This window comes from Diadema antillarum, unplaced genomic scaffold (genome assembly GCF_040938485.1).
Source record: "Diadema antillarum isolate AM-2024a unplaced genomic scaffold, OU_Dant_1.0 scf00000169, whole genome shotgun sequence".
Lineage (NCBI taxonomy): Eukaryota > Metazoa > Echinodermata > Echinoidea > Diadematoida > Diadematidae > Diadema > Diadema antillarum.
The window spans coordinates 303,486-313,547 of NW_027271058.1; the positions used below are offsets into that span (position 1 = coordinate 303,486).

At 39.8% G+C, this 10,062-nt stretch overlaps 1 protein-coding gene across 1 annotated transcript; it reads right to left on the bottom strand.

The window, feature by feature from the left end:
* Window positions 1-8,332: 8,332 nt before the first annotated feature.
* On the bottom strand, window positions 8,333-9,786 carry LOC139722661 (uncharacterized). The gene is made up of 2 exons (XM_071633954.1): window positions 9,418-9,786; window positions 8,333-8,981 (listed from the first exon to the last, which is right to left on the bottom strand). Exons 1-2 carry the CDS (start codon window positions 9,729-9,731, stop codon window positions 8,333-8,335), a joined length of 963 nt encoding a protein of 320 aa, XP_071490055.1. The 5' UTR covers window positions 9,732-9,786.
* Between the last annotated feature and the right edge of the window lie 276 nt (window positions 9,787-10,062).

A 10,062-nucleotide genomic window follows, 5' to 3' on the forward strand; every position in this document is an offset into this window, starting at 1 on the left:
TTGTTATATATTGTATTTGTTCGGTTATAACGAAATTTCGTTATAACGAAAGAAAACTGCCGGTCCCGAGCATTTCGTTATAACGGGAGTGCACTGTACCTTTGTTTCATTTTTCACATCATCCACTATCTGAAAGCAGAAGGGAAAGGATTCTACCATTAGTCAAGTTGAAGAATAAAGGGGCAGCCACAAGCAAAGAAGCAGTGCCATTTTGTAAACATAGTGATTTTTTAGTTTTGCTAGCATGTACAATTGTACTCTGTCATGGATTTCCTGCATTTTTCTTCATCTTTTTTTTTTCTCTGAAGCAGCATCTTCGATTGTAAATTTCTTCTTCACCTTTTTTGTGTCTTGGCAGAATCAAAGTAGGGATATAGAGGAGTAAAATCGACAATGATTTGCTTTTTTAATGACTAGATATTTCATTTATGTATGTGTTGATGCGATTTTATGCATTGGATGTGGTTATGTTTAAACTGTACATTGTATTTTGATACTCGTGGCATTGTCAAATTGAAACTGACAAAAAAACAAGTGCAAGGAAGTTGAGGAAAATAATGTCATTACAACAGATCTACAATCTATTCAGAGATGGCAGCAATCACAGCAGCAAGAAAGAAACATGGTAGAAGAATTTCCCATGAATTTTTGTTTATGGATTTAAAAAAAAAATGGCATGCATATCTTTTACACTAAAGAAATTAGTCAAGCTCACCAATTTCATGATTTATTCCTCTTAAGTGTCTTACACACCATTCTGCATGCTTTATCGGGTAATATGGCTTTCAGATTCTGCTTGCCGTAGCTGCGTTCAAACTGCTGACTTCTTTTGTGCGCAAATAGATCACACAGTCCACATGATGGTGGAAGATAGCTCGCTTGCTCTCAAGAGGGTCTATCTCATATGTATCTGTTGTGTGAGAGGCCAATCATATCAAACCATACAGTTAACAGGCCACCGAACGAACAAGAGGCAGATTTATTGGTCTAGGCCAGCCCTAGACAGAAAGATCCGTCTGTCCGGAGGACTCTTTTATATTTTGCCATTAACGCTGTCCTCCGTAGACAGACGGAAGGTTGCAGTACCCATTGCTGTGTGGATGTTCTTAACCACTGTCTCTATGGAAAATTGGGTGAGGTACCTCACCCTTCTCGATTGCGTCTAAATCACGGCCCTAGGTTGGCAAATTTAAGCTTGTATGGTGAAATTATTTTTTAAAGAATACGTTACACTCACCAGATTAATGAATAATCCAACATTTTAGGAGAATTTTCAACGTAAAACACAGCCTGTCGCGTCGTCACATTCAAACTGCAGAAACATACACTATGAATCTATTAGCCAATCACATGCGAGGTAGTTTCTACGTGTTTGTTTTACTAAAACACGTACCTCGCATGTGATTGGCTTAGCAATTGTTACAGATTCAAAATGGCGACTTACTGCTCGCGAACGGCGATGTTGCGATATCGATAAAATTTCTGCATTATAACCGAGGTTATGTATTTCGATTGCACAATGTGAGAAATTTATCCCAAATATTGCTGCATAATGTGTCATGTCATGTCATACTTGTTTGAATGTAAAAAAGCTGTCTGAAATTTGGTTTATCGTAACGTTTGATCTGTGCGCGACTGCTCCACACAGGAGCCGCAATCATTGACTTCGGTCTGTATACGGAGGGGATCCGTGAAGCCAGACGCAGTCTCCGCGGAACATTCCCCGACGGACAGATACAGACCGATCTTTCGGTCAAGGCCAGCCCATCCTCAGAAGCTAGGCCAGGGCAGTGTCTGTCGTCTGTACATTTATTCACATCGATATGATTATTTCGCCTTTTGCCATCTCACTCACATGGGTCAAGGCCGTGATCAAAACTGTAGACTATTTTCTATATTAAAAAGCCTAACAAGCGCAAACCCTAGGCTCGGCTCTGTCTTTAGTATTCATCATCATAGGTATGTTGCTAGCTAACCGCACCAGCGACCCCAACAACTGGTAACAGTGCCCCAGGGTTCGTTGGTAGCAAGAATACACGCGAGTATGCCAGAATATTTATGAGGGGAAAATATGATCACGTTTTGTACACAAACACATATTTCAGTATATGGGACTAGCGGTATATATCTTTCAACAGCTTTCTGCTACATGCCGGAATGATCTTTTACCTTAATCGCAACTGCTAGATGCTATACCACTAGCGTTAAAATATTACATTGCCAAAAAAATCACATAGTGATGTCTACTTTGGAAAAATAAGAAATCTAACAGCTCACACTTTACGAAGAAATAGTGCAGAACTCGTTTTGTCTTTGACGTTCCCTTCCCGGTTTGATGAGTAAAGTGCACTGGTAAAGTGTGATGTAGAACGCCATCTCTCGGTCATGTTACGTCTAACCATAGGCCATGCAACTACAATCTGTACAATGCACCGGTAGAATGCACAGAGCTCATATCATGAGTTCTGTGGTAGAATGGGGGTGCACTGCCCGTCGTTCAACCTTGTACGTTGTAGATCTCACAACAGAAGAGTACAATAATCAAGTTTCAAGGTTACGTGAAATACGTAGTACACGAAAGATGCAGTGCATTTCGTTTTTCATAACGCGTTGAATAGACCAACTTGCTTTGCTACAACAACCCAGTTTTGACAATATATTGCAAGGAATGGGGGGGGGGGGGGGGAGGGGGGAGGAGGGGAGAGCTTCAGCCCATCTCCAACAGACACCTAACAGAGGTCAAAACCAACTCCTTTAACACCTACAAAATCCTAACGTAGGGCCTATAATTTATTATCATATATGATAATATAGGCCTTTATCGTTACCCTGCATTTTAAAGAAAGCGTATCTTTTATAGAGATTCACCTTCATCAACCAGACCTGCTGATATTTCACACTGATCTCCCGGTATTTCATGAAGCATTTTGTCCGACAACTTGGCGGACAAATTTGCTCTCAACCAATCAGATGCAAGGATTTCAGTAGCTTTTAACATTTTGTCAGACGAAATAACTGACAAAATGCTTCATGAAATGCCCCCCTGATTAGTTCTTAACAGGCTAATCATGTGCCTTATTCTTTCCTCGGATTTTTTTCTCCACAGATTCATTTAAGCATTTTTGGTCGGGCCGCATATATGAATTTACAGGTGTGAAAGCGGGTGCTGTTCGTTATTCCGAAGGTTCGATATTCCGAAGGTTCGTTATTCCGAAGGGTCAATAATCCGAAACACGCAAATTCCCTATACCTAGAGGTTCGTTAATCCGAAAATGAAAAAGGGTTCGTTAATCCGAAAATTTGTGGCGTTATTCCGAAGGTTCATTATTCCGAAGATTGGTTAAATGAAATTCGGAACAATGAACCTTCGGAATAACGAATCTTAGGAATAAAGAGCCTTCGGAATAACGAACCTTCGGAATAACGAGCTGTAACCGTGAAAGCAATAGCTTTTTAATTACTCGTTGGTTGTCTTGTTGAGTATTATTGCTAGAATAATTTACAGGTGTAAGGTCAATATTGTCTTCTATCATTGTCGATTGTTTCGATTTGTCATGTTTGTATGTTATGTTTTGTTTGTTTCGGAGTAATGCAGTTGTGACCATGATGCCTTTAATAGTCTAAAAGTGGTACATTTTGTCGGAGAGTAAATTTGTTTGTGATTGTGTATGACTGAAGTTTGATTACTTTTGTAATACCCGCGTTCATAATGATTATTGAATCTATAAGACTTACACAGTGTTGATTTAAGTGTTGGAAATGAGAAGATGAAGGCCTATACGTAATCGGTCTGAGAATCTTTTACAGCTTATTGAAGGAGGCAGACTTAACCAGACGACGACGACGACAAAGAAGAAGAAGAAGAAGAAGAAGAAGAAGAAGAAGAAGAAGAAGAAGAAGAAGAAGAAGAAGAAGAAGAATCGCGATGTAGGTGGAAGTGGGCAGCAGTGGCGGTTAGTTCTTTCTTACACCGTTACTACTCCTCTCTGAGCTGAGAGTTGAGTTGCGGTGAGAAGAGAAGACACATTTTCACTGTATAGACGATTAATCAAATTAAGAAATAAGGAAAGGGGGTGAAAGGAAAGGGGCGATGAAGAGGGAGCAAAAGAGAAAATTGAATGGTTGTATGAACGTTTTTTTTTCTTGATTCACACACAAGTTATTAATTGTATCACACTATGTAGTTTTTTTCTTTTTGTTACTGTTATTTTGGTTTTGCATTGTCCTTAGGTTATTGCGTTTACTAGTTCTTTTCTTTTGTACAAATAGCACCAGTGCGCTTAGAAACACCGGTATAAAAGCCATTTAAATGCAACAATGATAATGATAATGATGATGATGATGATGATGATGATGATAATAATAATAATAATAGTTATTATTATTATTATTATTATTGTTATTATAATGATTATTATCATTATTATTATCATCATCATCATCATCTTATTTATTATCATAACAAAAAAGTGGAAAGGCCGAGAATATAGACATCACAAATGATTTTTTTTAAATCGGATTGGGGCAATATGATGAAAGAAATGTAATCAGTCTATATCAGTACGCCCACATAAAGACACACCCTAGCAAAGGACATTCATGGAGGCCAGCTGTTGATCGAGCTAGTCGATAATGAGGGCTGGATTTGATAGCAGAAGATTGTCTTAAACCAAACGGTCTCCTTCGAACGAAGCCCGCCAGGTGACATGAGGAAAAAAATCTCAATGGATTATTGCGTTCCCTCGCAATGATTATTGCGTTCCCTCGCAATCCTACGTCAGCGTATGTAGTTCAGGTTTTTTTTTTTGTTTTTTTGTTTTCTCTCTCTCTCTCTCTCTCAGTTAGGCCTGGTTGAATTCTGTTTGAGCGAGAAAAAAAAAATGTGGCACGCACAGCATCAACATCGAAGTTCTCCTCAAATTATTTTGAAACAATTACTGATCACATCAAACAGAAACATGCAGCTGCAAAACTCAATTTGTCAGCGTAATCAGCCATAACATCTCAGAGAGATATAAAGAGATACAACAGTGGTAATCGGTTATTTAATATCAAAAAGGCATTGTTATTTTTCTTTCATTTTATTTCATTAGAGATTAGATAATCGCATTCCTTATAACAAATATGTGGAGACGACCCACACATAATGGAAGGTAAAAACAGGATAAACACGTTTTTGTGTATCTGACAGTATGTGGCCCATTTGATGACTACATAATAGTAAGTGTGACTCATTTATCCTTTTACAATGAAATTTTGAAGTTTTAATTATCAAATATCTGTTAATATGTTACGAGACTAGTTTCTTAAAGAATGATGGATGAGGGTATGATTACAAGCTCTCTCGCATCACATCGTATCAATACGTATCATGCATCATTATACACATGTTTAACTGATACCAGTATCTCTGTTTTTACAGACGTGTCTATCTGTATATAGAATCCCAACCCGGATCCTGAGTGAAGGAAATTAAGTGCTGCGGAAAGTACATCTTTTGTGGTATTCAGCATGAATGCATATCTCCGACATAATGTCACCATAATCAACCACCTCCAGATATTCTTTAAAGTATATTCACATCATGCACGTATCATGGATATTATTATCTTGTCGTGCTATCTCAACAATGATTTCACTGATTTGTAATTCACCTAATACACGAAGAAAAAAGTAAAACATGGGTTATATAGACAAATCAATGTCTCAATACAAAACCAGTCAGTTATGGTGGGTTTTACATAATATCATATTAACTGGAGCCTATATTGTAAAAATTTAACACGAAATAATGATTAAACACCATTTTATAGCCCCATACTTCATTCACGTAATTACATTATGACATTATCCCAATTAACCACACAAAGCCTCACTGCAATACATTATATCACTATAGCAAGCATTACATTGTACCAGCGAATATCATACAGTGTATATAGTGAAGCAATCTATATTATTGTGTCGTTTATATTCATTTTACATTTTGTGGAAAATGAGCAAAAATTTTGTGAAAGAATTTGATCGTTGCAAGCACACCTTGTGATTGGTGCTGAGTATAATTTCACAATATTGGAGTGTATGATACTGTGTCTGAGTGTGAATGCGTATGTCTGATGTGAGAGTGAGTCTGTATGAAGAGAGGGAGAGAGGTGGGTTAGAGGGTGGGAGGGAAAACAGGCTGTTTTCCCTCCCACCCTCTCACCCACCTCTTTCCCTCTCTTCATACAGACTCACTCTCACTAAACAGGTGAACGCAGCCGGGGTGCGGAGGGGTTGCCAAGTGCGGCCGACACGGCGCGAATCGGTCACGAGAGTTCGGCAGTCGGTGGATGCAACCAAACAACATGAACTATAACCCATGTCATGCACCTGTTTGACATTCAACTCGATCAAGTTGGGGGTCGCGTGTAGGATATATCGATTATATAAAATGAGACAGGAATCACGAATTTCAGACCCCCACTATAATGACTAACTTAAATTCTTATCGACATCTTATGCCTTACCCTTCAGTGGCAGAGTTCAAGCAAGGAATGTGAGTGCAGATTTAATATGCTGTTCTTGCCCGCTTGGGGGTGCCTGGAAGTCAAATTGTACAGTGTTTGGTTTTATTTTGTCCTTGCGTTCTTTTTTTCGCTTGAAGTATTCTACATGAAAATTTGGAATTTGATAACGTGAACATTCATAAAGGTCCAGCACCATTGCCAACAGGTCCCTGAGAATTCCGCTTCGTACCAGACTCCAGGCTAACTGTCTACTTCATAATCGTGCCGCACATTGCAGTATACTATCGCCACCCTATACAAACTATAAAAGACTTCGACATCAACTTTGAGATTCAAAAGAAGTTGCTAATTCATGCCGATAGAAAAATAGAGAGAGAGAGAAAAAAGGGGGGAACGGAATACAATTTTAACACTCTTTCTTACTCCCACTGTAGCACGCACACGAATCGATGGAATTGAGCCTCAGTTATTCGGGTTTCCATATTCACTTCCTCCTGCTGCAACGCATTGTGTTACCCGCAAAAAAAGAAATATCGAAAAAAAAACACTTATGGACTCGACAGACCAATTGCGATTTGTGGATCTGAAACATGGACTCTAAGGAGAGGAAAAAAGTAGACTTGAATCCTTGGAGATGAAATGCCTCAGAGCAGAGACTGTATGAATGACAAGGGGGAAAAGGAGATGGAGAGAGGGAGAGAGAAATCTGGATACACAATTTCTGAATTCCGCAAGGTCGAGAAAGACAATGTACGTGGGTGTATTCGTCTATGCCTTGTGCTAACGGACAAACAGTTGGAAAAAGAATATCAAAATAATTTAAAGATTTAACAGTATTGATGTCGTCATTCGCTGTACTGCGTCCGCAAAATGAGAGGAATAGTTGATGATACGAAATAAATTTGAGGAAAAAAATATACTACAAAGGATTACATATTCTATAGAGGGTTTTACGTATAAAAAAGGAGAGACAGAGAGAAAAAAGGCAGAGAACAAGACCTCAGAGTGTGTTTATATTGTGTGAAAGATAGATACCGTGAGAGAGTACTACTTATGCATAAAAATACTGAACTTCCAAGTGTTCTTCTACGGATGGCAGATGTCTTTGCAAGAATTATGGAGTGGACATTTTGCCCAGTTTTTCGTAGACATTCAACTGTTTCCTGAGTATCATATAGCAAAATAAGAGCTGAAATCATCATTCTTTAGTGATAATGATATCTTATCATTCCTTAGAAACGCTTGGACGTCAGCCGAATGAGACGAGGAAAACCGTCTGATTCATAATGCTGCATCCCAACTGATGGGGGGGTTGAATTGGCCGCCATTTTAGACGATGGCAGAATCTAATCTTTTTATAAATAACCCCGTCGTGAACCTAGTGATAATAGAATCTTAGGTATGGATCAAACAAAAATGGGAATTCTTTAAGGGTTGGTGAGAAGAACGAACAGATCCTCTTTGGTTACAAAGTAGCAACCTCAGTCTTGAGGGATTTCATTAATCGAGTAAATCTATATAATCTTTCGAAATCATTTATAGTGGTTATCTTTTTAGCTAATAAATTACAACAGAGACGATAGTGACACGTAGAGGCCAACATGTTGTGCCTTGCTGGTGTATATTTTTCTTCACACCTATAGTCTTTTTAAGTAAAGTAAAAACGCAAGTGTTGATTTATCACTTCTTATCTTATTTTTTTTTTCTTATTTTCAGTTTCCTCGTATAACAAAAAACGTTTTATTTCTATCACGAACACTTTGCTGTATCATAAAAGGGGGACAACACGTAATTTGGAGTACATTACAAAGGTATATCGGATGTTACACCGTGATTCGATGTTCATACATTTCCTCGAAATATTTCATTGTCTCGTCGATTCCTTTGATGACGTCGGGTGTCAGTTTGTCGCGAGGCACCTGCTTGGTGGGCGGCATGAAGCACGAACTCCGCATGGCCCGCCCGTAGAAGGGCTGCATCTGAATGATCTGGTCATCGCCACACTGTTTCCACGTCTTGCAGATGTCGATCGAGGGGTCCCATTGCATCAATGACTCGCTGAACGGCAGCCCCACCAGCTCACAATACTTCTGCAGAATCTCCCGCGGGTTGTTCAGGAGGTCGTCGGTGTCGATCACGATGGGGTCCGGCTCGATCTCCTCGCGGACGTACTTCCAAAAGTCGTAGACGTCTTTGATGTAGTAGCCGGAGTCCATGTGTTTGCAGTCTTCCAGGAGGTCGAAGGTCTTTTCGTCCGCTGCCGTGCCCGACAGGAGACCCTGAGACATGAAGTGGTCGAAGTATGCTTTGCGGAAGGACTGGATGGTTCTCTCAGGCGTTCTGATGAGGAACGTATGCCGATAACCGTCGGGAAGGTAACGGAGCGTCTTCTCGTTCAAGGCGAAGCACATGTCTTTGACGAAGACATGTTTGCTTTTTGATGACTCTAACCGTGGTTTCAGTTTTGAGAATCTAGATCAAGGAAAGGAGGAAACAGAAAACAAACTGAGCCTGATGCAAAATAGAAAATAGCCTATTTAAAGTGTTTGATTACAATGTCTATTGTAAATGAGTAATCTGGGGGGCATTTTATGAAGGAACTTGTCGGATAAAAATATCTGATAAGTCTCTTTTATCCGACAAGTTTTGAGAAATTCTCTATTCTGATTGGCTGATTCCTCTGAACAAGTCGGATATAATTGACTTGTAACTTCCTGTCAGACATTTTATCCGACAAGTTCCTTCATGAAATGCCCCCCTGAAGAGACACAAGAAGGACTTTGACGGTCAATGCCAGTTTACTCTGGCAGTGTAATTATCTTGAAAAATGTAAACGTAACATAACTAACATAATAAATAGATGCAGTATTCCAAGAGAAGAAACTTTAACCACTGTGTGATTTCTTACACGATCCGCTCAGTTATCACATTGGAGTTGGTCATCTTCCGCATCAGCTCTGTGGTCTTGGCAAAGATGGCCTCGTTTCCCTCTAGCTCCATCGGGATCTCTTGCCCCGTCGCCGCCTGGAGCTCCTTCGAGGAGAGGAAACAGTAGACGAACGGTTCGGACCAGACTTCCATGCCCTCGATGAAACTGAGGCACTTTGACAAGGCGGTTGAGACCGTTCTTGGGCTGCACCAGAGGAACACACGGGTGCCATTTTCTTCCCCAATCGACGACGAGCAGTTGTTTCCTGCAGTATCGCCAGCGTTCTTCGCCATTGTACTTTGCCACTTCGAGCAGCGTCCCTACTTCGTACATTCATCAGATCAAATGTCACCCTTCTTTACCTGCACCTGCCTCAATTTCGTTGGTGTTTTGGCAAAACGCGATGATTGGTTGAATGTTTCAATGACTGTTCTGTAAAGTGTACAATCATACATACTTAGATCTTTTCATTCTCGGTTGTACTTTGTATCTGTCTCGGTGCGGTTATTGGCTGAGTGTTATGATTATGGATAATATTCCTCATGTTTATTCTGGAAATGTGTGCGCGGTCCGTTATAAGCTACACGTTTGTCGTGAAATATAGAATGGTTTTGTCCAATGACA

Bases quoted from the DNA above. Each gene is read 5' to 3' on its own strand.
- LOC139722661 (XM_071633954.1), bottom strand. From the start codon at position 9,731: ATGGCGAAGAACGCTGGCGATACTGCAGGAAACAACTGCTCGTCGTCG. The intron at 8,982-9,417 runs GTAAGAAATCAC...TCCTTGATCTAG, and splicing joins GTGATAACTGAGCGGATCGT to ATTCTCAAAACTGAAACCAC.